We start from the raw sequence: 27,816 nt of genomic DNA, 5'->3' as shown, positions 1-27,816 counted from the left end.
ATAGTGGAGCTTTAAGTTCTGACAGTCCATTTGTTTTGTTTTTATCATTGCCCACAAATTTCCTGATTTACTTTGCTGGCTGCCAGTTTTCTTCTTCCATACTGGAAACCCATGGTAATGTTGTGTGTTGAACATGTTGAAATGTTCACATCCAACAGTAATCTGCATGTATCAATCTCAAATCAAACAAAAAATATGAGGTATTTTTAAAAAAGGATTTTGGAAATGGTGTCATTGCAAAGTCAAGCCAAACTTTATTGAAATAGCCCAATATTACAAATCGCACTTTGCCTCAGGGGGCTTTACAATCCATCCTATAGATCCTCGATTGGGATCTTCAGGACGGGTCACACTATAGGCGTCTATGGTGTTGATTTGAGATCAATACATATGTGTTATGGTGCCGAAAAGAATGTTTTATTATTTCTTCTGGTTTTGAGTGATATCGCCACATCTAAGTATAAAGGTGTAGGCACAAAAGTATCTGAAAAACTGGGAAAATAATGTTAAAAATCCTGCTTATTCCTGTTTAACATTCCTCTTTAACATTATGTTAATGTAATTGCTACATTGTTGCATTTTATCTTGTGACTGGTTGTAGCACTGTTACCAGTTTGAACACTGAGGAAGGGCGTTTACCTCAAATATCTGTGTCTGATTAAACAATTTAAATGAAGTGCTGTCCTACTAGTGATTTTTACTGTCATGTTCTCATGATGGTATTAAAATTCTGGACGTGCATGTAAATGTACCCAGCAAGAGGAAAAGAAAAGTCGCCCTCTGGACAAATTTAAGAGCAAGCAAATTCATCAAAGAGCCACAACAAAAGCTCCCATCTGCTTCTTCATTTTTTAACTTATAGCAATTTGACTACAAAGTAAGTTGTTAACTACAAAAAGTTAAAAGAAAATGAGAACAGAAGACATAACGTCCTTTTTACACAAATTTGGGACATGAATACAAAACAAGAGTTTTGTACTTGTTTAAAAAAAAGATGAAGACATAATTCACTTGTCTCTGAAACACTGACATCCATAAAACACCACCGCACAAGAACACCATCAACTTGGGGACTGCTGGCGAAGCATCTGAAGTATTTTTGTTCTTCTGGTCAGTGTCTGAATTACCACTGTGTTCACCGTCTCTGCACTTTAGCAGTCTTTGTTCTGATCCAGCTCCTTTTTGTTCATGTTTATGATATTTGCTTATAAGTGCAGATGCTGTCACAACAAATTAAGTGATAAGATACTTTCTTTTCTTCATAACACCATCTTACAAATATCCACTGCTGTCAGTGAAGCAACACTGATCTCATTAAGATGATCAGCAACATGTCCTCTAATAAAAATATAAATATAGATTCATCTAAACCCTGCCTTATTTGGTCCTTTTTTGTTCTTTTCCTTTTAATACTTTTATCTGTTGCATGTGAAAAAGCTCTTTTAGCTGTTCTCGTTCCACTCTGGCATGATGCTGACACTATGTACAGTGTGGTACTGGTGTGGCGATAGTGTACGTGGTATGCCGTGTGTATAGAGGTACTCGTTTCCCTGTAGGCTGGCTGTTGGCGACTGGATCCCAGCCCCAGGACTGCACTGGCGCCCCAGAGTCTGGTGGGTCATGGAGCTCTGGTACATGGCAGCGTGGTGGCCATCGCCCAGCTGCGGAGAGGCGTGGCCCCCGACCCCGCCAAGTCTGGACACCAGAGACCCTGAGGTGAAGTGAGCGGAGAAGTGCTGGTAGGGCAGCCGTTCCATTGGCTGCATGGTGGTGACGGAGCAACTCCCATAGGGTGAAACGCTGGCCCAAGTATTGCAGCTGATGTCCTCCAAACTAGGAACGGGTTCCGCGCCCTGCGAGGCGCTGGCGTACATGCAGGCCTGCCGCTGGCTGGATTCACTGCGGTAGGGCCCTCCGGCCAGGCCGAGACTCTGGGCGTAGCCAACGGGACGGTAGTAATGGTCCTCCTCACTGGACGAGCTCTCCAGATACGCCTTTTTATAGCTGTGCTCACCTGAGTGACAGTCGTCCTCCACTGTAGGTAGAAAAACAGAGTTATACACCAACAGTGTTATATATAAGTTATATTTCTTTGTATTTATTAACTCAGTGATTCCAAAACTTTTTTTAACATCAAGGGCCCTGTACAATACAAGCATATTAGACCATGGACCCCAGTCTGAGAGGACTTTATCCTGCGCAATCCTCTCTTAGTATTATTTTTATTTTTTTTAGGTTTTAAGACAATAGAGAAGAGAGAACTTCCACACTCTGTTCTTGATTTGCCACTTATTTATTTGTTCTGCTTTTTGCTGGGGACTGCCTACAACCCACTCAAGGACCCCAGTTGGTCCCCAGGCCTCAGTTTGACAACCTCTGTATTAACTGACACAGAAAAAAAATCATTATTTTCCACTGTTCTACTACTAGTTATATGGTCATCATAAAAAACAAACTTAAGTGTTATAAAAAGTAAAAGTATTTTTTTTTGTTTGGATGATTGTTGGACCTTTTATGTGCATACGTTGTATATGCTGGTTTATTACCACATGTGTTTTGTGTAGTAGTAGCATGCACTAAACTGGACAGTAGATGGAAGGCAGATGGCAGGCATATTTACAGTGTAATTCTTTTTGATTAATATGTGCTGTTCCTGAAAATAAATACACATGAATCAGTAATCTGTGAGCATGACAGTGAAATATAATAGAAATCTGCATACATAGTGTGTCCATATATAAAGAATTATTAAAGTAATTACATAATTTACAACAAATGTGACTCTAAATAATCACTGGAGGTGAATAAATGGATCATTAGTGCACATTTTTCTTTGTGAATCACTCAGAATCTACAAGAATATGTTAATTGATTCAAAGGAGGTCATCTTGCAAAGTCATTAACATCAGTGGATATAAATATTATGGAAATGTTAACTGATGTAAAAACTCTTTTCCCATATTAAATAAAATGCCTCACATGGCAGCACTTTCTCATGTCACCAAAGCAGTTTCTCCTACCTTTCCTCTTGATGCAGTGGTACTCCTGGCCGTGCTCATGTGGCAGTGGGTAGGAGCCTGACTGAGGCAGCATGTCCTGTGAGGTGCTTGTGACCCCATTCTCACACTGGGAGTACTGGGAGCTCAGGGTGCTCGGGGTGGCCAAGCCCTGGACCTCCCCGCTGAACGGGCTCTGGCTGGAGCCCACTCTCTGGCGCACTGTACTGCGAGGCACAACTGGATACTCTTTGGTACTATGTACACACACACAAACACCCAAATACAGTTGTTAGTAATTATCTGCAGCTGACCCGCTAAAATATAATTATATACACACAGCACGTAAAAACAACATTATTAATAGTCTAATTCTGTATAGTTTGATTCATCATAAGATCTGGTCTCAACAACATTCACCATCAATGAATCACACACATTTCACTGTAAAGTACATACAGAAATGTAGTGGAATCAGTTAATGTTCTCTCATTAACTTAATGTCAATATGCATATTTATTTATTTAGTCCACATGAGTTCTTCTAATGTGAAGTCTTTTGACTTGAAATGAGTTGAATGAATGTTCTGTACAGAGTTACACCAACTCATTAAATTAAAGTTTCTGAAGAAATCAGAATATTAGCAAACTTCCCAGTAAACTCTTTCCTTGTTATGTTTGCCAATATGCCTCAAGAGCTGTTCATTTTAATTAATATATTAAGCTTATTGAACAGGTTTCTCAAGTACAACTAAATTAATATCAAGTTTATTTGACCAGAGAAGTTTGCTTGATTTGAATCCTAAAAAAAATACCTGTTTTTTCAAATTCAGTCAACTTAAAATTTTAAGAGAGCACTAAGTTTTTTTTTTTTTTAAGTTAAAACTAATTTTTTTTTGTTTTGTTTTTTACAGTGCAAGGAGAAACTCCCCTGTGGAAAAATGCCAACATGTATTTCAGCCCTGCTAAATCCACAGGAACCATCAATAGATCATTTTGCTACTTTTGCTTCTTTGATTTCAGGGATCTCCTCAGTTGAAACAGTGACCTGGTTTTGCAATAAGCTCTCCCTTCAAAAATGTAACCAAGAGCAGACGCGGATAGCTTACTGTACTCGGCAGGATTGGACAACAGCATGCAAGATTGATGTTGTGGTTTGGACTCTTACTTTGCTCTGTACATTTAGAAGTTTTGATAGGTGAAATGCACTCAAAATGTCGTATTAAATTGTGGCACGCACCTACTTAAAGTAACTTAACGTGTGTCTGATACAATCGAGCATGCAATTCTTAAAAATTACTTGGAAGTACAGAAAACTATCCCTTGATTTCCGGGGATTTTCGTCCACAGTATAAACCATGACATTAATCTGAAATGCTTAATTACAAAGAACTTTATTCTGGGGCTCAGAATAAAGGTCATGGGAAGGAGGTAGGATTTTAGCACCTTGTGGAAAAGCCAAACAGCTTTTCCAGTTTTTTTTTTTCCTCTTGATTTGGGATTTTCTACATGTCTGTATCAGCTGCCCAGTGGGGGTGGGTGGGCTGTGAGTTTCAAAACCAGATTTTCTCCTTTGAAAATGTGTTTTCCACGCATTATGGACGCATGCTCCATCCCTCATCTGGACTGAATAATGCAGAGAGAGCAATGTGGTCGTGTTCTGCCTTGGCTGCTGGACCAAGCGATACCATTAGTTCAACACACACAAGCAGTTGTTGGAACATCCTGGTGGAGAGAGCTGTGTGGAAGGGAGATGTTGCAGTCGTGTTTCAGAGGTTCTGCCAGATCAGCCATAAAAGTCTTCAGCATGAAAACTGGCCGAAGATCAAGAACTACACTTACATCACCGAGAATAACACTCACTGAAAATAACACTCATAACTGGCTTGCATTTAGATGATTGAAGGATTAAAGTGGGGCTTGTTAAGTGACAGTGTGACCAGGATGTCAGTAATCCATGCAACATTTATCTGCTCATTTGACATCATTCAATTTGTGTCAGTGTTTCCATGTATCAGAGAGACTGACATGACAACAAAATGAACAAAAGTCAAGTTTTAAAAACTTTTTTTCTATAGCTACCTTTGCATTCTGGACATCCGGTGCAGCTCCATGTCATCACTTCCACGAAAGCCTTTTGCGAACGGATTGTTCTCAATCTTCAGCTGAGTTATCTAGAGCGGCAAAAACACTTAATTAGTAACATATTGTGCAATAAAAGCCATTTGTTGCACTTCATTACAAGAACTTCAAGTATTTTAAAAAGTCACATGGGCCCAAATAAAAATCAACACACACGTGCATCCACTTTTTTGTCCTAAATAAGAGCTATTTAAATCAAGACCTGAAAAGACTAGAAAATGTTAAATTCCAGCTGTGGTGGAATGTGACTAAGTACTGTACTTAAGTACAAATTTGAGGTACTTCTACTTTATTTGGGTATTTCAGTGTTACTCATACTTCCACTCTAATAAATTTGAGAGGGAAACATGATACTTTTTACTTCTCTAGATTTATTTGATAACTTAAATTATTATGCAGATTCAGTTTATCATACAAAATATGAATAGATAACAAATCATGATGAATTATTATAGATTTAAATACCCAGCCATATATAAAGCCATTAAAATTAGCTCCACCTTTACCAGATGCAACAATCAAGTGATGAACACAATAATGCATAAATAATTATAATAGTAAATAATGTATATTATTCTGAAATGGGACATTATGCCTACAAGGTACTGTCACTTTTGATATTTTAAGAATATCTGATGATGTGCTTTTAGAGTTTGAATCACTGTAAAAAAAATGTAACTTGAAAAAAGTTAGTGTCTGGGCTGCCTTAAAAATTTAAGTTGACTTAATTTGCAAAGACAGTTGAAGTATTGTTTCAAATAAAATTGAAATAATTCAGTTTTACTTGAGAAACATTTTCAGTTGATTGAACTCTGTACAGAACATTCATTCAACTCATCATTTCAAAACACTGAAAGTAAGGAGAACTTTTTTTTATAAGTTCTCAAGTGTTCTGAAAATAAATAATATAAATTTTAGGCTTAATTAACTTGAACAAATAAAAGTACTATATTATGTTACATTAACAAGAAAGAACAGTTGATTAATTACCAATAATTAAAGCCAAGTGTGTGTGTGTTTTTATAGTGATTGCAGGACTTTTACTTGTATTGGATATTTTCACAGTGTGGTATCAGTACTTTTACTTGCATAAACCACTGATGCTGTGGTTATGGGGTGGGATGGCATGGGAGGGATATACAGTCACTATAAAGTTGTTTGATAACAGTTTCCATCTTTTTGAGAAGTAACTATTGTAAGAGACCACAAATGAATAGATATAGAGTATAAGAAAGTAAACCACTGCATTTCAGTATCTGCAGTACTCTCACATAGACAAGTCTTCTTCAGCTTGAGGCTCATACGATGACAGAATTACAACATGTTTGGAGTTTTGAAGCTTTTTTGGATGCATCTGACTGCTCACAAGTTACCCAAGAGAAAGAAATAATAGATCACATTTCCAGAAACCTAAGATGCTTTTAGGGATCCAAAGCTAAACAGTTCAACAAAAGCATGTCTCAATAAGACATATTGTCGTTGCATAATTTATTATGTTACATCTGATGGTCTCTGGCTTAACAGATAGTTGGCGCATTGCTTGACAGATGCAAATGATGTGATTTATTATATGACTTTATGTAAATATCAAACAAAAAAAGTGCAGAGAACCATCCCAAAATAGTAAGTTAATCCCTTAAGAGGTTAAACACAATCCAGGGATATCCCTCTCATGAGCAGTGGTTTCTGGCAGGTAATTAGTTGGCAGCTCTTGTGTGCTTCCAGCTTTCTGACAAGACTGGAGGTTTGTCTGCACGCTGGCTGACACTTTCACCAAACCTTGTAAAATCTCTCGTGTGACACTTTGCTAGCTTCTTGTTAATATACACGCAGGCTGGCAGAGCATTTATATATTGTTTCATCTCTTTTAAAAGTTTGGAATTAAAAAAAAAAAAAGTTCATAGTCCTCTTGAACTTTTGTTACCCTCTGAGGGCATTCCAGCTAGACAAATAATTACCCATTCCAAAGTGATAGCCTGAGTTCAGTTTACAGTAAAAGAAAATAATTTATTTTTGCAAAAACACGTGAGTTCTCCTACTGACTGGGCTCAGAGGATGGAAATAAATCCGAGCAAAGAATATCAATATTGTTAAAAATAATTTGCACAAAATTCATTCACAACCTCAAAGACTGTAGACTGTATCCAAACTATGCTCATTAAAATAACTGAGGCCTACATAAACATATTTCCAGATGCTTTAGGCTATTTTAGCTTAAAGCAGTGAATTACTTAAAATAAGATCTATTAAATATCACAAAAATATAAGTTATGGCTACTTATTTTTTCACTTTTTATTATTGACGAAAATATATTATTTCAGTTTGGAGACATTTTTAATTACATCTGTGACAGGAAAGGCTTGAAACCAGAAACTTTGACCACTTTCATTAGCTGAAAGTCTAACAGGTGAATTGGACACATGCCTGCAGCAGCACATATTGCTTTGGCAGATGTTAAAGAGTGTTTGATTAGACATTTGTGGAGTCTGGAAATCAGAAATGCAGCTTGTTTTTCTGCAGGTCTGGAAAGCCCCAATAATTAGCCCGGGGGTTACGATCTCAGCCCCCAATAAGACGTTTGGAAATAATGAATGGTTTCTACAGCATGTCGGTCATTTGTGCTTCCTGTTCCCAGAAGCGCGGAGACTTGGGATTGGCTGCAGGGACATTATGAGTTTTCGCCCCTTTTCTCCCATATTCCCCAAACTGAAAACATATAGGCCTACATGGTTAAAAGATGTTAAACAGACGCTGTTTACACATATCTGTACTCCCAAGACTTTTTTTTTTCACGCAGAAATTTGCGCAGAGTAAATATTTAATTGTATTTCTGTTTCTTTCCTCAAGTCTTAACACGCAAATAACTAAAGTAATAAACAATCATGAGGCTGCCTGGTCTGAAAAGGCAGATTAATTCAACTCTCATTTAATGTTATTAAAGGCTGCTTTTTTCTAAGTTGTGTGAAAAACAACAACAACAAAAAGAAATATTCCATTTTTAGGTTTTACACACACTTCTTTTAATTTAGACTACGTTACAAAATTGTTCCGTCAACTGACTGCAACCCTTGTCGTTAGCCTTTTCCAGTCCCTCTGCGCTCTGGGTAACAATTTCTCTTCATGCTCTTCTTTTTTTCTTCTTTTAATCAAAACCAAAGACAGTACAGTACACCCAACTTCATCCTCTCGGGGTTCACAGCAGGCTTCTCACGTTACTGCTGCACATTGCACTGTTTGACTCATACCTGTCCCTCCTAAACACGTAGGAACTAACTAAGTCATAATCAAAGAGACACGAAGAAGCAACTTTAATAATACACATTAAAATATTTAAATTACAGTTAACAGTTTAAGTGCCATAAATTAAATAATAACGAAGTATTTAATAGTCAGCTTAATTCTGCAAGTGCGTGATAAAGAAGAAGTAGAATTATTCCCACTTAAATGTATATAAACTGCTTAATAAGAAACGTAATAAAATAAGTCAAATATGTAATGTAACGATTGCAAAACTATCAGAAAGCGGCGAAAAAAGAAGATATAAAGCGGAGATTTAAAAGGATTAATGATTATATATATATATATATATATATATATATATATATATATATATATATATATATATATATATATATATTATATTTATATTATAATTTATTTTAAATCAACTTAAATCAACTTTCCCGTTTAAACGAAGTTTTTGCTGCGCATCTGTCACCAACACGTAAATGGCTGTTTTGATAAATTAAGTATATAAGTAACAGCCAAGAGTTTATGTATTAATCTGGTAACTAAGTTAATGTTCCCGAGTTTTTCTGCCACTGTGAAATCGGTAACAAAAAACAAACACTGTAACTAAATAACTGTCTCTAACAAACTCAAAGTCTTTACAAAGAAGCTTAAGTTCGCAAATAAGCTTAGATGTATAATGATGAATATTATTTATTTAGTTAACTAATAACGACCCAGACATAATAATAATAATAATAATAATAATAATAATAATAATAATAATAATAATAATAATAATATACGTCGTATTCTGTCGTCAGGTTAGGTTTTCTAAGGTCGCCTCCTAAAGAACTTGGAAAATCACGCCGGAGGTTTATCCGGTTTATCTGCAGCTTGTCTCTCTACAAAGCGCTGCAGGTCTGTAACTTGGAAAAAGTCTCTTGAGGTCAGACGTCGTCTAGTCGGATATCTGAAGTTTTCCCTCGTCTGTCAGTGGCTCAACGTGATATCAGAGATTTTCAGCTGACAGCAGCGAGGCTTTACTTGAACCTTACAAAGAACCATGCCTTTCACTTCCCTCCTGCCATCAAAGGGGTCCAGGAAGTCCGTAAAAATGTAGTCAACAAAATGCAATAGAACTCTTGTGTGTAAAATAAATATTCTTTTTTTCTTTTTGGAAAAAAAGGTAAATCAGTCGTTTACATAATTCTTCATTTTGGCTTGACGTGCATATGTGGATCGTTTGTATTTCTGTTTCTCGGTCTGTTTCTGTTTGCCATGTTTAAAACAGAATAACATCGACTCGTAAAATTCGCCGTGAATTTAAAGTTTTCGATTTACTATCTCAAAGAATGCAATAAAACACAAAGTTGATCCAAAAGCATATCCCGTGCAGGACTCACCTTATGGTTCTGATAGGACGTGACCGCAATGAAGGCAGTCTCGGGGAAGACGTGGGTGCAGAAGGCCGTGTTTTTGGAGCCAAAGCCGTTATTTTCATCTGCCTTCACAATGTGGATCCTCGGCTGGTACTTGTGCATCGAGTTTAGGATGATCTGGAAGTAAAGAATAAGTGTTGCAGCCTGGCGTTAGATACTTGATTGCATGTTTTCCTAGGAAACTATGTTAACACCCTTTCTAAAAATAAAACGTGCAGAAGAGACATAATTAGACACACTAACACACTCGGAGCTGCCCAGAGTGAAAACATCCAAAAAAAGTAAAGCTCTAGTTGCTTTGACAACATTTGGATAAGTTTGAGAATGCAACACAAAAAACACCTTAAATTTCCCCTTAAATTCTGTTTTGCTGGTATTAATCTTAATTATATTTTTTATTGCTTTGTTGGTTTGGAGATTTGTCATGTGTTGCCCAACGACCACATTTTCTACATTTGCATTTGACATCTAGACACGCTGGTACAAAAACCCATAAGCTAAGAACGCTGACCATTTTAAAACACATTTCAAGGATCAGTTCCAGCACTAAACAATTATAACATGAACAAAATAAAATGCTAATTTATGCACAAAATAAAAGCATAGAAAATTGAAATTTTATTGCCACAATTTGTATAAATTCAGACATTAGAAGAAGCCAAGTAGATTAAACTAAGATGAACTTTTTTCAGCCAAAGTTGTGTAAATATACTTTTTTGGTTAAATAACTTCACTGTAAAAAACAAACAAACAAACAAACAAACAAACAAACAAACAAACTCCAACATAATTTGTTTAAACTTAAAAAAGTTAGTGGCCAGTGCTGCCTTAAAAATTTAAGTTGACTGAATTTGAAGTGAAACTTTTCTAGTCAAATAAAGCTGACACTAACTTAGTTGCACTTGAGAAACATGTTCAATAAATTTCAGATATTAAGTTGAACCAACAACTTTTAATTCATACTGATGAACATTACAAGAGAAGAGTTTGCTGAGGAGTCTGTTGATATATTGATCATGTTTATTTAGTTGACTGAACTCTGCAGGGTGCATTCATTTAACTCAAAGTCAAATACTTTAGAAGAACTCACGTCTGTAAATTCTGCAGTACTCTGAGAATAAATACTAGAAATGTGTAATTAACTTGAACTTATAAAACGTATATAATAAAACTTATATATTAATATTAATTTAATGAGAAAAGACTAGCTGATTCCACTAAATTCCTGTGTGATTTTTTACAGTGTTGTTTGACTGTAGGTAAAAGGGTTTTATTGCACTACAAAATCTAATGAACATTTTATTGCTTTCATAAATATTTCAAATGAAACTGGGCCGGTACACTCTTATTTTGTTATTGGAGAAGGTCTACACGAAGGTCTCTCTCTCTCTCTTTGCCCTTAATCTTATCAATGCATATGAATGTGTCTAATTTTGTAAATTATTCCATGCCCAAGGTGCATATATAGGAGAATATAGTTTTAGCCACGTTTACTCTTTCAAACGTTGGGATACATTAAAAAGAAACCACTTGTTCTAACAAATTTGAGACCAGTTTTAAGATTATTCGTAGACTACATGTAGCCCCAGCCATTCAATGTAATTATGGCCCTATGTGCTGTTCTTCATGTGTAAAATGTGGTACAAATAATCATCTTATATGGTTGTGCCCCAAAATTAAATTCCTTGGGGTGTCAGTCCAAGGTGAGATTGAAGAAAGTATTTGAGATATCTACACCACTAAATCCACATCATTTTACACTGGGATAAAAACTGTAATTATGAACACAGGTAGAAGTATATCCTCAAAATCGCTTACTGCACACCTCAAAATGTTACAGAAATGGTTCGATGAAGTGCTGCGTGATAATTTAGTGTGGTATGAAAAGAGTGGTACCACTTTACATTAAGATGATTTATAAATGAGTTATAATCATGTTATTAATTAGGTTGTAGCCACTGTATGAATTATTAACTAATTGTTACAACAGAGGAATGTTTCTCTCCTAAGAGTGAGCCCACATTAATTGTACTGTGAAGCCTCAGATCTTATTACTTACTTTGTTTTCTCATCAGCAGCATTTATACCTTTCAGCTTCACATATTTCTTAATACGTTACAACATTTATCCACTGTCAGCAAATCTTAATAGACAAAAGGTTTAATTTGGCATCAAATGAACATGTCAAATTACCAGATTCATAGACTAAGATTTTGGAAATACTGTTATTGGCATTGATATTGTTATTAGTAGTATTAGTGTATTAACTGCCAACTTGCCAAATAGTGAGCCACATTAATGTATGAAAACTATAACTTGTGTGTAATTGTTTATTAATGATTTATAAGGGGGTTACAACATGATAATAATATCCCAATTATAAACCCTTTATGATGCATTTATAGGGGTAATCTTAAAGTTAAGTGGTAAAGAAAAACATACTATTTCTACTAGAAATAAAGTAGTTCCTACACAAAACCGCTCACAAAAAGGGCACCAGAAGCTTAGTGTCATCTAGTTCCATTATATAGGAGAGAAGGGAGACATATCTACAGCTGACATCGCTAAAACTTGGCGACTCACACCAAAACAATCCAGATGGATAAACAGCACTACAGGTCACAGGAAACCCAGTATCCACCCAGTACAGTCTGACTAAATCTGCTCTAGTCAAAACTGAAACAAAACTTGTAACTCCAAACTCATCTTTGCAGAGGGCTAATAATCCACTGTGTCCCAGTAGTCACACAGATTAGATGAGCAGTCCCAGGAGACTAACCGGCTGACATAAGCATGTCCTCTCTAACCTGACTAACCCAGTTTGTGCTAAGTGATGAGTACTACCAGTGGCCAGTGGCGCAATCCACACGGCTGAACTTGAGCCTTGAACCTTTCTTTAGAGGTCCTCTCATTTGTGGTTCGTAACTCTGAGACGGACTGGGAGTCAACGGTCAACAGCCTGGAGAAAATCGAATGTTTTTTATTTTCATCATATTCAACATACATTTACAGATTAAAAAAAAACAACAGAGCCTTTTCCCTTTTTTCCCCTCCTTCTCCTCTTCACTCCCCTCCTCCTTTTTACACCCACCTCCCCCCACCTCTCTGTCCCATAGGCATTCCTCCTATCTGTTATCTTAAAGGTTGTTTTTGTACCTGCCTTTCACTGCCAGCATGAGAAGAGACGAGGGATTGCCCTGACCTCCAGTACCTGTGGGGGCATCCTGTAGCATTAAACAGACATAAGCCCCAGTCCAGTTCTAGAAAGTAAGTGCATACGTACTCAAGTAGGAGGCTATCGTACTTTTTACTGCAACACATTTATCTCAAAGTACAATTAGTTAGTGAGTTAGTTAGTTTTCAGAGTGAAGTTTTTCCATACCCTTGCTGTGCAGTGAAAAATGTACTTCCAAATGTTGTGATTTTTGATTTTTGTATAAAACTGAAGGATGAAGTGTTCCTTTATGGGTTAAGGAAATTGGCCAACTTCTTAAAGGCATAATATGCAACATAAAAAAACCCACAAACAAACAGACAAACAAAAAACACCTGTGTTGTGCTCTGGACAACGCTGGTATTCTACGTCTTGGGAATGAGACTCAAAAATCAACTATCTTTCTGGTGTGTTTACAAATAGCTTGGACAAGTCCAAATGATTCTACCATTAAGATAAATAATAAGATAAATAAAGTATTTAAAAACTCTCTTGTGTTAGCTGGAAAATGCAGCGTCAGAAAGTTGAAAACTGGGCGGCAGCCATGAAATCACAATGAAAAGTTGACTTTTTAGAGATGCGTGATTCTCACAGGACAGCGAGGCTACAAACATATGATGATCTTATAGATACACTGTTGTAGATTAAACTACTGAACAATATAGCAGTTAAAATAGTATATATAGTAATAGTTAAAATGACTCCAACCTTTGATAGTAAAACTCTGACAGGGATAATTACACTAACTAACTAACTAACTAACACTAATTAACTAACTGCACATTGACAACTTTCATATTTTAAGTATGCTTTGCTGCTAATACTTGTATACTTTTACTTAAGTAAGGTTTTGAATGCAGGACTTTTACTTATGAGTATGTTCAGTGTGGTATTAGTGCCTTTACTTAAGTTAAGAATACTTCCTCCAACACTGCCCAAGTCTTTTTCAGAGCTGAGAGGACCACAGACAGCACAGATGATGGAATAGTCAACCATCATCAGTTTTCCAGTTGAACTTGATCTCATTTAATGCTGTGGTCGGGTTTTCGAATGGGCAGAAACACTGTCTGCCACTCATGTTGTAGATGCATGATGATTTACTGACCCTGTGTAGAAAATATCAGTTGGGTGCTTCATTTTGTATGTTTCACTTAGATAAGCAGCCTGATGAAGAGTGGATGCCTTGCAGATGGAAACTCTGCTTTTGCAAATTTTACAATCTACCATAAATAAAATGATTTGCAGTAAAAAGTTTTGGGCTGCATACTTGGATCTGAGTTGAGAATAGTTTTACCAAATGGAGCCTTGCACAGGCTGAGAAATATTAACACTCTCATCTGTATTCCAGTGCGGGGATTGTACTGTGGTGTAAAGTCTGAGCTGCAATGATTGGTTGATTAATGGATTAGTTGCCAGCCATTAAATTAACCGCCAACAGTTTTATTAATCAATCACCAGTCATTTTATAAGAAAAAATGTCCACATTTTCTGATTTCAGCTTCTCAAATGTGAATATATTCTGGTTTCTTTAGACCTCTATGAGCATTAGCTGAATTATCTTTGGGTTGTGGATGAAACAAGACATTTTCTTCTGATTATTTTCACAATCTATAAAATGTCAACACATTATGAAAAATGCTCTTCATAATTTCCCAGAGCTCAAAGTGACATCTTGAAATAGCTTCTTTTGTCCAACCAATAGTCCAAAACCCAAAGACTCTTTGTAACTGACAAAGAAAAGCCACAACTCCTCACATTTAAGTAACTAGAACCAGCAAATGTTAGAGATATTTGCTTGAAAAATGACTTAAACTATTGATTGACTATCAAAATAGGTTGGCTTGGGCTTGGACTTTGGGAAACACTGATCAACATTTTACACCATTTTCTGACTTTTTAAGGACCAAACAGCTAATCAGTTAATTAAGAAACTGATCGACAGATTAATAAATAAAGAAAATAATCATTAGTTGCTGTCCAATAGTCATTTCACTATACAAATGGAAAAAAAAGACGAGTCTCAACTACATGTCCCAACTATCAAGCAGCATTACCAGTCTTTTGGGAATCATAAATGAGGCTTTAACAGTCTATGAAAGAGCTTTTCAAAACTTTTTGAGCACAGTGAAGAGAAAAAGTAGGTTAAACAAAACATTTTCCCAGCATGCATTCATTTGAGGTCTGCACAGATATAACCAAGATTGGGACAAACCACAACAACAAGCCCGTCAACGCAAACATGTCACTCAGCGCACTGCATGTGTTTTAGAAGCTAAAAATGTCTGCCACTGAGAAGACACATTATGGAAATATCTACGCACACATTTCACCCTGGAAAATAGCATGGTCCACTGACTGTGGGTTCCCAACGTCCAGTATGTGTGTGAGTGGGGGTAGGGGTGTAGCTGTGGACCACCCACTGGGGCCTCTGCACACGCCTCGTCTCCCTGGTCCCTGTATCTCTGCCCGTCCCCCCCCCCAGCCTCTGGATGATAGTATTTAATGATAGTGAGGGATCACTTTGGGTCTCGAGCCGCTGCCCTTTGCTTTCAAGTTCCACCACATCAGAGAGTTTCCCCGAGCCTCGGGATTAGCAGGCTTTGTACACCATCATCTATTGCTCATCGCACACTGCCACTCAAATATAAACAGTGCGATCCTCACACTCCACCCTCCTGGCCAAAACATGTGTGGGAAGACAGGGAGACGAGTGCAGGAGCAGATGGGGGGGTGAGGGGGGGGGGGGGGGGGGGGGAATAACACTGAGAAATATTCCAGGAGTTGAGGGGGAGATCAAAGCAGAAACTACAGCTTGGTATGAAACCTGAGACAAAAACAAATGATTTTTAGGAATTCGAATACGGCAAAACACAAATGAGGCTAAAGTAGCATCATAGTGCAATGGCTTAAGAAAAAGTACTGCATGAAAAGTTTTACTCAAGTAAAAGTACAGAAGCATTATGTCCATTGGCAATACTAATCTTAAACTGCAATGTTCATCTTACTGCAGTTCACAGTAGCAGAATCTTTTGCATCTATATTAATATTATATTATATATAGTAATTTAATAAAATTAAATCCTTATGTAAAAAAAAAAAAAAATAGATAAAAGCAACAAGTTGCACTTGAAATGTAATTGCGTTACATTTTGGAAATGATTTTTTCCAGGAAAATAATAAGCAACGACACACAGAAGAAATATCAGTTTCCATATCAGTGCATCACTATACAGTACAGTTTATACAACACTAATGAATTATTACTGGTACATTCAGTTAGCAGCATTTTAATGTTGCAGATGGTCAAAGTGAAACTAATTTTAACAACTTTTTAAGCTCCAACCCTAACACATCATATTTCATAAGATGACCACATGTTTTCTAAGTAAAAAACTAAGTATACTTAATGTAGTGGATTAAAAAAAAGGTGCATTTCCTTATGAAATACAGTGGAGTTTAAGTATAGAGGGGCATAAAATTTAAAGACGCAAGCACAAATAGCCTAAAGTTATTTTATTCAAGCACTTTTCATTGAGCAATTTATTTTGAAAAAAATATTAAATATGTAATTTCTGTCATATGATATGAATAACATATAAATAAAGATAAAAACAGATCATAATTATTTTAGGAAAGTTATAGTTAATTTACATATTGTGCAAAATGAAAACTGACAGAGCACATGAGGAAATCTGGGTGCCTTTTTTGTGTTTTTAACTGGGGTTTGAAAAGCACAAATTAAAACAAAACAATAGTATGAAGTCATGAGGAAAAAATGACTGTCAAAAACCTTGAAACTGGAATGACAGACTTAAGTAAATGTGAGATATGACAAAAGTTTACCTCTGGGGTCTGTTTGCACCTCAGTCAGTAGGATTAAGATTGTTTACAACAGTGAATACCATAAAAACACATTAACCACAACCAGACTACAACTGTCCACGAAATAAACTGTATGAAGAAACTGACCTTTACCTTAAGACTAAGATATGATTGATATTTCAAATATCCACAAATAACCAGCATAACTATAGCAATATGATCCATGATTAGTGGTAATAATCATTTTTGCCTTGCAATTTTCATTTTCACCAAAAAGAAAAACATGATATGGCATTTGTTGGGGTCTGTACCAAACAAATGTGTTTTATAACATCTGGAGAACAAGATTTTGGCAGGGGCATCTCAGCAGCACTACAGAACTTCAATATAACGCTGTTTCGGCATACATTTTCCTTTTATCAGAAGAAAGAAGCTTCTGCGATTTAGACATATCTCAATCAATTGTGGAGCTGAAAAACAAAGCTACACAAGCATCTGTATCCAAACACTCAGGTCCCATGAGGCTTTGGTTCTGTTGTTTTCTATCAGACTCCTTAACAACAGTCAATCCACTGACATTACATGTGTCTAATTACCAGACATTTCTAGAGAAAAGCAACTTCAGCTTCAGGCCCACCTCAAACTGGTCCAACCTACATGAGCAACATTGGTCTCATGTCTCACTGCTAGTAATTATAAATCGTCCACAGGTTATTTCAACCAGCTGGACCAACAAACTGATGGAGTATGTTTCTGGCCAGCCACCAGTGAGCGTTTCATTTATGAATCCCAGGGTGCTGTCCCTCAGCACGAAACAGGGCGAGCCAAGAATCACTGCAACCAATCAAAAATGTACTTTAACCCAAAAATTTACAACACTGCTCACATTCCGACAGAGCTCCAATTTCACTTCACCAGCTGGGCTTTGGCAAGGCAACGATGACTATAGGTGCCATGTGGACAGATAGAGGCTTGTGCTTGTGGAAATACACACGCATTTTTTTGCTTTGGTAAGATGATGATTTTAAAAGCTGTCATTTTAATTTCACTGTCAAACTGAGTACCTGCAGCTATGTCAACAATCATCAGTCTGCATTCAGTGAGCATGATAATATGATCAAATCATTAATTAATCAATAACCATTATCACTACATCATTTTAACAAGACTACATGTTTTAATGCTGCTTCTTAATGACATAACTTCATGCAAAACAACCTAAATCCACCCTTTTCATCCCCGACTAGAGATTTGAACTTTATTCAGTTCAGCAATAGCAGAACACGTTTTATCTTTTCATTATAATTTAATTTCTTTTGTTTTCCCTCAACCTATCCCCTGAAAACCAAAACAGCTTTTGATGTATCTAATGCCCACCTCGTAATTGTTTTTTTCCTTGAATGACTGGGCCCTATTAGTAAGAAAGCTAATTGCGTTTCTACAACAAGACATCTAATTTGGCCTCAGCGTGCCCAACAACTTATATTTTATGAAAGCCCGCTGCCAACAGACCCATTTGTTGATGAAGTAAGTGATGTTTGTGTTCTCTGTTTTGGGTAAGACAGGAATCACAAAAGCCTGGGGCCAGATAGTGAGCGTAGAATAATGAGGAGTTAAAGTTAGGAAATGGGTACCAGTCCCTCATTGGTGAGAGGGGCGGTGGGTGGGGGTGCAATTGCCTCTTTCCGTTTCGCTAAAAAGTGCCCAACTGTTCCCCTGTACTTATGAAGGCAGACTTCCAGGAGGTCTGCAACTTTAATGCATCTAGGGGGTGCTATAATAAACCTGGGCAACAAAAAGTACCAAAGTTCCACGATGCTGGGACCAAACGTGTTATTCTGCTTTACCATCAAAACTGCCAGGGTGGAATGAGTTGAAATTCAATTGATTTAGCATGCATTAAGAATTAGAATCATTAAAAGGTTTTCTCTAGACTTCACAACTACTCATCAGAAAACATTACTGTATTACATTCTTTTCATTGTGAAGATCACACTTGCACTGAAAATGTAAATTCACTTTGTCAAAGCATTTATTCATACCTAAACAACATGCACTGCAAAATCACCTCCCTGCTGTTTTTCAAAAGGAGATCAGGCATTACTGAATTACAGTTGTATTTTTTTTTAAATAGAAAATCCAAATATGCTGTCCTTTTAAATCATTTGTCTCTGGGTTTAGTTGTGTTTTCAATCAAGAATTAAGCACAATAATACAATAATTAAGACCAAATAAATTAGATCCTTTTTTGTGGCAGTAAAAAGAAAAATGGATGATATTTTCACTGAAGTTTTGGAGCTCAATTAAACAATTTAAACTAGTTTGCATGACACATTTTACTTTGAAGCAACAGCAACTTTAGTTGCAAGGAAAATGCACAAGGATAATAAACTGTATCCTTCCCTCTCCGCTGAAATACTATGAGCAAAATTCTAACTACTTTCTCCGGCCAAGTGCAAAGACATTTTTTTTGTGCTTTTTTTGCATTAAAAAAAGGGAAAAATCAGGATTCGAAAAAAATTAACATTTTGAAAGATTAAAAATTAAAAGAAGAAAGCGGTAAAGCAAATGACTAGCCTAAATGGTAAGAACTAGTTTCTGTAGTTTGATTTTAGCATGCACAAAATGTAGGCTACTTTGCATTTATTAAAAAAGACCCCATTGAATAAATAAAACTTAACAGCACAACAAAACTTTACAAGGTCAGTGAGTTTATGGGGCCTGATGCTGGAAATTTTGGTCTGTTAAATGTTTAAAGTAAATTGAACAGACAAAAATCGGCCTTAATTGTGCACAAATTACTGTTAGTTTGTTTTTTACAAGCAAGTGGGGGCAGTTGTGTGTGTTTTTTTTCTATCTTTACCTTATTTTATTTTTTAAATTATGAAGAGGGGCCAAGTGTGCACACATCCAGATAAAAATCTTCAGGTGCAAAACAAAAATATCATTATATGGTACAAAAGAGAAAATCTCTAATTATTTTTATTCTCTTTAAAAGTCTCTTTTAAAAAAAGATCATAAAAGTATAAGGAACAATAAGTGGGTAAGTGGTCAATCAATCTAGCAGTCTTAACAAAAAAGTTAAAATACACTTTAAACTTTGTATAAAAAGTACAGCCTATAAGTCGTGAATCCTCTCCAGACAAGAATAATAATAATAATAATAATAATAATAATAATAATAATAATAATAATAAATGAGGAAACAAATATCAGTCAAGGGTCGTCTGTGGAAGCCAGCACATGTGTTGTAAAAGGCATTTCCTCTCTGCTGAAGTCCCACTGAGCAACACAACAAGGCCACAAATAAATGTCCTCTGCACTTTGATCAGAGCAGCAACAGGTTATTACAGCTTTCACAGACACACACACACACACACACACACACACACACACACACACACACACACACACACACACACAGACATGAGGTCAAATAGGATATAGATGATAGGCCTAGGCACCTACGTGTCCGAACGGGTCCAGATGGTTGTTGGTCAGTTTGAGCTTCTGGAAGGAGACGAGCTGCCTCATCCAGTGTGCGCCCGTGGCGGGAGAGTCCGGGTGGACGTAGAGCCTGCCGGGCATGGCGGGCTCTGCCTTCCCGGTCACAGACCTGAGTCACAACAACACGATCAGTCATAATGTAACACCTCGGACTGACACACATATGACAACTATCAACTATGTAGGCTAGAGTAAAAATGATCATTAGACAACATTTTCCCAAACTGGATATTATTTAATTATTACGCAGAGGGATACCTGATTTAATTAAACTTATTTAGAAGGAAATCTAAAATACAATAAAATAAAATAAAATTCAGAAACAGTTAGTGGGCCAATGCTGATAACTTGAAATTTGCTTTATGCACTTAAACTCTAGGATGTTCATAATTCTTTGTGAAGATGGTTTTGGATTATAGGAGGTCAGATTAGAGCTGGTAGACATTGTTTTCCAACATCGTTAGATCAAGAAGAGAATTAGTTCCAGGACATGCTCTGGACAGGTCATTATCGGCAGTATTGGCATGTGATTATCCTCTTTGACTCTCTCTTATTGAAAGGCGCTGACCCAAACAAGACATTCCTGACCAAGGTTAGAGAGATCGACACGACACTAAACAAATAGCCATGTTTAGTGAAAGACGGCCTTGTTTAAATGCACACATAGGCTGGTATAGCTGTAGGAAAAGTCATCAACATTCGTTCAACGCTGAAAAAGTCAACTCCGACAGAAACATTTCTCCCTGCTGACCACATTTCTTGGCACGCGTCGGAAAATACACAGTTCATAATTCTCGGGGAATTAATATGTTCACTTCCGAGTCTCGTCCATCAGGACAACAATATAAAATTTCCCGTTGGAGAAAAACTCCGCAAAGAGTAGCTGCAGAGACCCCCAAAACAATGACCCCCATTATTGTGGGTAAAATTAAAGAAAAAAAAATATTTCTGCACCGAAACGTCCTTAAAGGCATAATATGAACAAGAACAAAAACAAAACAAGAACATGTATGGACTCATATAAACATAATCACACTAAATCATCACCTAAAAGTATTTCATGATGTCTGTACGTGCAGAAACTCACGGCCGTCTGCCGGTATTTCCACATTTTCTCATCATTTTTCTGGGAGCCTCTAGCAACCCAAAACGTTGTATTAGCTGTCCTGAGAACGAAACTCAGCAATCAACCATGTTCCTGGTGCGTTTAGGAACAGCTCGGACAAATCCTACTGATTTCACTAAAAGAATTCGTTGTTTGTGTTATATTTTTACTCACCATTTGTTGTCAGCGAATTTGTATCGATGGTCGTCGGCAGGAACAACATCCATCAGGAGAATATATTTAGTTTTGGGGTTTAATCCCGTGACCTTCACTTTGAAGCTGGGGAACATTCGTCTGTAAAGGAGAAAAAGACGGTTTATAGCGCAACGCTATATGGTATTTCTGTCAAACTGTGGAAAAAGGAGGCTACTACATACAGGCAAAAAATAGACTGTGGTGTGTTTTCATGGGTGTCAGCTCTGTAGAAGAAATCAACTAAATTCACATCCAATTTTAGCCATTTTAAAACGTTCAAACATCATAAGCTTTTACAAAACAGAGAATACGATTTTTTATAATGATTCCAACTTGCAAACTAAATTACAATGCTTACTGTCAGCTCATGTGTGCTTTAAAATGTAAAATAAATGTTTTTTGTTTGGTTTGGTGAGGCAACAGACTGGTGTGTTTTAATGTATGTCTGCTCTGTAGAAGAAATCAACAAAATCCAACATCCAGTTTTAGTCATTTTCAAACGACCAAACCATCTTACAAAACAAAGAATAAAGATATTTTTGATGATTCCAACTTGCAAGTTAAATTATAATGCACACATTCAGCTCATGTGTGGCTTAAAATGTCAAAATAAATGTCTTTATTTAGTTTGGAGAGGTAGAGACTATTTTCAGGAGGGACTTGCGCTTTATAAAACGCTTTTCACTTTGGGCCAGATTTTTTTTTATACTGCGTCCGCTGAGTAAATCATTTAGATATTTGGTAGCTGTCATACTGTAGAAAAAACCAGAAATGATTCAGTAAGGTTACGCAGTCTCACGAGTCAAAGGGAAGGGCTGAGGACGAGGGGGGATGCTGTGTAATATCATTTCACGCCAAAAACAGGAGTGAAATGACTGACGGGAATATAATGGAGACTTTATGCAGCTGCAGTGAGAAAACAACTTAGTGCCTCCCGCCCGCACTGCAGAGCACAATGAAATGTAGCTCTGTGTTAAACTATAAATATTCATTCATCATTTATGATGCCCACATCTGAGCCACCGTGAGCAGACACCAGCGGTCATCATGCACATATGCAACTTCACACTCAGCCGACCGACGGGCGTTATTTTGATTGGATGCGTGAGGGCAACAGACAGCGAGGCATATGTAATGTCCCTGCGTAATATGTCGCACGCACGAAGCGTCTGCGTACAATTAAACACACCACACATACACACACACACTGAAAACGCTGCAAATCACAGATCAAAAGCTCCTAAAATTACTTTATTCTCTGGATTCAACGAAATGCTGCGTAAAACAGACTCAAACTCGGCAGTAGTTTACACCGGAGGACAGTTCAGACGTGCATTTGCTCTCTCAGACTGATTTTGGTCGATGGTATTGCATTTCCCAACAGGGCCACCCAGACTAAAATGTAGGCTATGGTCTCTGGTGGTGTTGCAGAGCGCTAAATCGTCCGCCAGATGCTCTGTGTTTTCTTTCCTCACGGTGTATATTTCCAAATCTCCACGCAAGAAAAAAAATCCAGCCAGGCCTAATGGTCTACATTTTAATTCGAGGCCTAGAAAAAAAAAAATCATATAAGCAAGCCAGCAGCCATGCAGACTGCAGAGCAGGGTCTCCCCTCAGGCTGAGACTGCTAAATTCACCCTCACCAATCCTCCATGTCAAATAGTTTATTCTGTATTTTTTTTTTTTCCCGATGCAATCAATCAGTGGTGGAATTACATCAAAATCTCACTAGACAACCCTGTTGTTTAATGATAAATGAATCTCTTGCATTATGTGTGTGGTGTATGCAGTCAATAACCCACCTGGCTCTGATTAGTAATTTCCAGTCATAATAATGATAAATTTATATTTTCCAGTAGTTTGTCGTCTTACCTTCCAGCTTTGGTGATGATCATCTCCGTCCCAACTTCGTGAAACTTTGTCCAGAGTTCCCTCTCGTGCAGGTAGACTTTTATTCCCTCCATTCCCTTCAAAATAAAGCATCTTAGTGCCCATAGTGCGCACAGCATTGCTGTAATAGACCTGCTTAATTTTTTACGCGGATGTGTCAAGCTCTGTTCTGAGGCCTTCTGAGTTTAACAGCCTGCTGTCAAAAACAGCCACCAAAAGGGAAAGTAGAGATGCCAGTGGTTTGAAGTAAAATATTAATTTAAAGTATCAAGACACACTCAAAAAGAAATAAAAACAACAACTTCGGAGTTGGTGCACATTTAAGTCAAAATAATAAATAATTTGTTGGGCATGTAGTAACAAAGTAATCCCTGTGTAACTACTTAATTTAACGTGTGGGTGTACTTTATCATTCTGTTGTCTTTTACCCGCGGGGCCTTTAGCATACACTTAAACTATTTATTATTACTATGTTTTATTTATAACCTCTGTAAGACACATCGAGACCAAAGTGGTCCCATTTTCAATGGTGCTTGTTACATGTCATACATATTAATTTAAACAATAAAAACATAAACCATCAAATTATAATATGGCCAAAGTTCGTGTCTGACGAGTAACAAATTCTCCCACAGAATTTTTCGGTCTCAAACAAGTGAAAAAGTTTTTTGAACCGTTGCTGAAGTTGTTTTCACTTATCAAGAAAGTTTTGTAAAGTTTCTCTGAGCAGCACAGTGTGCAAAAGAACACTGACAAAATATCGGATCCATAAAGTTTTAAATTTGCATATACATCTATAGTTTGAAAGAAGAATCCCATTGGCAGACATTTTATTTAAGATTTCGTGTATATGTTAACAGCCACAACAACAATGTAGGCCATGTTAATACAAATATGTACATGTATTTCTTAAAACAATAAATTTGACCCCATATGTCCATGTTAGCAGCCTCGGCTCGCAGTAAGCCTAAAGCAGTGAGAGAGAGTGAGAGGCCTACACTCTCTCTCGCTCTCTCTCTCTCTCACACACACGCACACTGACCGATACTGACCTGCTGGATGTAAGTTGTCTGTGACGACGGGGATTTGCTTGAGGTCCCGTTCTGTTTCTCTGATTTATTATCATTCGGTAATTCCCTTGAATCCGAGCCACCGGGAGAGTTTTGAAGGCCAAACGTCTCCTCCTGGTCCGCCATGACCGGAGCTCTGAAAACTAGTTGCCTACTGTCCGAACGAGCTGCAAGACCCAAACAGAGGACATGTCAGTGTGTGTGGGACTCAACTGGACCTCCTTATTAGCATTGTTAGAAAGCCTCCTGAATATGTTTATATATACAGATATACACACATTAGCTCTACTTTCTTACTGCATGTATGTGACCAGAAAGTTACCAATAAGTTTTGCAAATCATATGCTATTCAGGCTAAAAACTGCAGCTCAGGGATATCAGTATTAAAAATGAAAATAATACTTAAAAGGATGCAGAAAATATAACCATATCAACTTGATTTTAAAGTGAAGCATTTCAGAGTAAAGGCACTATAAACTGGACCTATATTATGTTGTTTAAATAAAGTTTGGAAGCTTGTGTCAAGATGCTGGTCATAAACAATTTTAGACTATTAACAAAAATGTTATTTCAATAATTAAGAGAGAATCTCCCATCTAGTTCTCCTAACATAAAAAAAGTTTGATGGGTGACTTATTAGGGGAGAATTAGGCTGCACATTGAAGTGCCATATGCTATTCAGGCTAATGACTACAGCTCAGGGATATTAACATCAAAAATAATAATAATAATTAAAAAAAAACACTTAAAAGGAAAGCAGAAAATATCAACTTGATTTAAAAGTAAAGCCTTTCAAAGTAAAAGCATAATAAACGGAAACTATACTATGTTGTTTAGATAAGCTGCAAGTTTTGTATCTTCTGTCAACATGTTTTTCAGAAATATTTGAGACTACAAGCAAATGTAGTTTTAATAAATAAGAGGAAATTGCACAGTCTATAGTTTTCCTAACATTAGAAGTGTGGTGGCTGACTTATTTTGGCTGCACACTGAAGCAGCCCCTTCGCTTTTTAGGAAATACTATTTCCCATCCATGTTCTCCAAACAAAAGGGATGAGCTTTATTGTTACATCGCGACATGCTGATGTCCAGAACACAATGAAGCACACTGATGTCTCATAGAAAACAGTTTTCTCCTAAAAAAAAAAACAATCCTCATACCCGGACGGAGTCACCGCAGCAGCGAGCAGCTGTAGCCTGTAGTACTACGATGTAAATCGCTATGAAATGCAACAACAACGATTCTGCACGTAGCCGGATCAGAGCAGGATCAGCTTACCTAAAACACGAAAACGTCGCAGGCTCGAGTTGGACACCGGTGGACACAACACAACAGAGAAACACCGCCTCGTCTTTAAAACGTTAAAAGCCCTCTTCCCATATCAGATAATCCAGGCGTTTTGCTCGGTGTCGCCGCTCAGAATCTCCATGAATCCCTCTTTCCTCCTCTCGCAGTTAGTCCAGACTTCCTACAAGCCCGTGGAGACCCTGGAGGAGCTCGGTGACAGCGGCTACGGGGCGCTTCTTGGTGCCTTATTGCGCATTTTACAGCCGAAGAGCGTTTTGTGAGCCGAGCCCGCTGATAGCACCTAGCAGTGAGCTGTAGCCGAGTCCCAGAGGAGCAGGTCCGTCACCTCCTTCTTCCCTCCTCTCTCTCACAGTCTCGAGCCCTGTCAATTCTACGTCTCCCACTCTCTCTCTTTCTCTCCCGCGCGCGCTCCCTCTCCAACCCTCCACTGCGCATCAATGACCAACCGTGCGAAGCGGAAGCTGAGTCCCGCGACTTAGATCGGGGGGGGGGTGGAGGGGGTTTGGGGTGATGGGGGAGCAGTCTGTGCAGGAATAGCATTGGTTTATGCCCCAAATAATAATTCCTCCCAGGCCTCTAACCTCAGCCCAGTTCCTTTCCTTAAACCTTCCATAATCCCAGTCTGGTACTGGAGATGGAATCCATTTGATTTTGGCTGCTTCATGCGTCATATACGCACAAAGTCATCGCCTCCAGACAGTATACAGATCAAATTTAATTTGCATTTTAAAGGTGCAGGATCAGTTGTTGTAGGTCAACATGTGTCTGCTTATGGCCGAAAGCGTCATTGCAATTAATTGATTAATCGGCCGTATGTTTTTGCCCGGATCTGTTGTGTCTGAGCAATTAACAAATCCAATTAAAGGGCCGTTTGCTCCAGCAGTTTGTCTCTAAATGTTATGAATGAACCCCTCGTCATCTCCCCGCCATTTTCCACAACAAGGCACAGAACATCTTCGAGGCCAGAAAGACGCAAATAGATCAGAACTGGATATGTTTGTCACCACAGGAAAAACGGAATCCTGAGGTATAGTGTGGGTTCTTGTTTAGGCCTGTGGCTTCACACAGGTTTAGTCTGCTCACCGCGGGCCGTTTGAAACACTGGACTTCAGATTATGACATGTAAAGAGTGTATAAAGCTACGATCGCGTTGACGTCAGTCGACCTAAGAGAGAAAGATTAAACAATGCACTGCAAAAATACCTGCATTTCAATTTTGCATAGCCCGCAACGTGTTGAAAAGTTAGAATAGGAATTCAGCCTTGCCTGCGCGGTCATTTGACATTTGACCATCCCAAATATCTTTTTTTTTATTAATGTTAGTTTTGAACTATAATTTTAGTGGACATAGAGCCTAACTCCGCCTGACTTGTCTTGCATCGCCAGAAACAAACAGAACATCGAAAACTATACACTTAACACAGCCTTTAAGCAGACTGTTTGAATTTACAGAAAGATAGGAGCAGTAAACATACGACTCGTTAAAGCTGTAATTTGTTTGCTGTGTGCACAATGAAACGTTTCATTTGCATTTAGTCTGTTGTCTCATTACGCAGGCGTTACTTTTCAGTGTGATACAGTGAGACAGCACGAGCTTACTGTCCTTACTGGGTATGACAGAAAACTTTATAGTATGCAAGAATTTAATTTTTTAGACTGAAACGCAGAATAATGATGAAAGTACAGCAGTTACGATCACTTCAATTCTTGTCGTAAAAACTTCAATTCAAAAGGATCTAAATTAATTACTGAGTATGTTTAAGATATTGAGAATGCAAACTCAAAATAGCTTTTGTCCAACAAAATTCTAGAAAAAAAATTGCTTCCTAAATTATAATTACTGCATACAGTTTCGTCTGATGACAAAGCAAATGCTGAAACTTTTTGCCTTTGAAG

The 27,816-nt window shown here is 37.5% G+C and overlaps 1 protein-coding gene across 1 annotated transcript; it reads right to left on the bottom strand.

The window, feature by feature from the left end:
- Nucleotides 1-789: 789 nt before the first annotated feature.
- tbx5a (T-box transcription factor 5a) lies at nucleotides 790-26,340 on the bottom strand. Its single transcript, XM_084745698.1, has 9 exons — nucleotides 25,891-26,340; nucleotides 24,594-24,778; nucleotides 23,524-23,618; nucleotides 21,631-21,750; nucleotides 20,313-20,460; nucleotides 9,773-9,925; nucleotides 5,078-5,169; nucleotides 3,021-3,253; nucleotides 790-2,035 (listed from the first exon to the last, which is right to left on the bottom strand). Exons 2-9 carry the CDS (start codon nucleotides 24,735-24,737, stop codon nucleotides 1,443-1,445), a joined length of 1,578 nt encoding a protein of 525 aa, XP_084601824.1. The 5' UTR covers nucleotides 24,738-24,778; nucleotides 25,891-26,340; the 3' UTR covers nucleotides 790-1,442.
- Between the last annotated feature and the right edge of the window lie 1,476 nt (nucleotides 26,341-27,816).

The sequence above is a fragment of the Lutjanus erythropterus genome, chromosome 20, assembly GCF_056507025.1.
Source record: "Lutjanus erythropterus isolate fLutEry1 chromosome 20, fLutEry1.hap2, whole genome shotgun sequence".
NCBI classification, from domain to species: domain Eukaryota; kingdom Metazoa; phylum Chordata; class Actinopteri; order Lutjaniformes; family Lutjanidae; genus Lutjanus; species Lutjanus erythropterus.
Note: the sequence above shows the minus strand (reverse complement) of the source record. Positions and strands in the feature narration are given on the sequence as shown.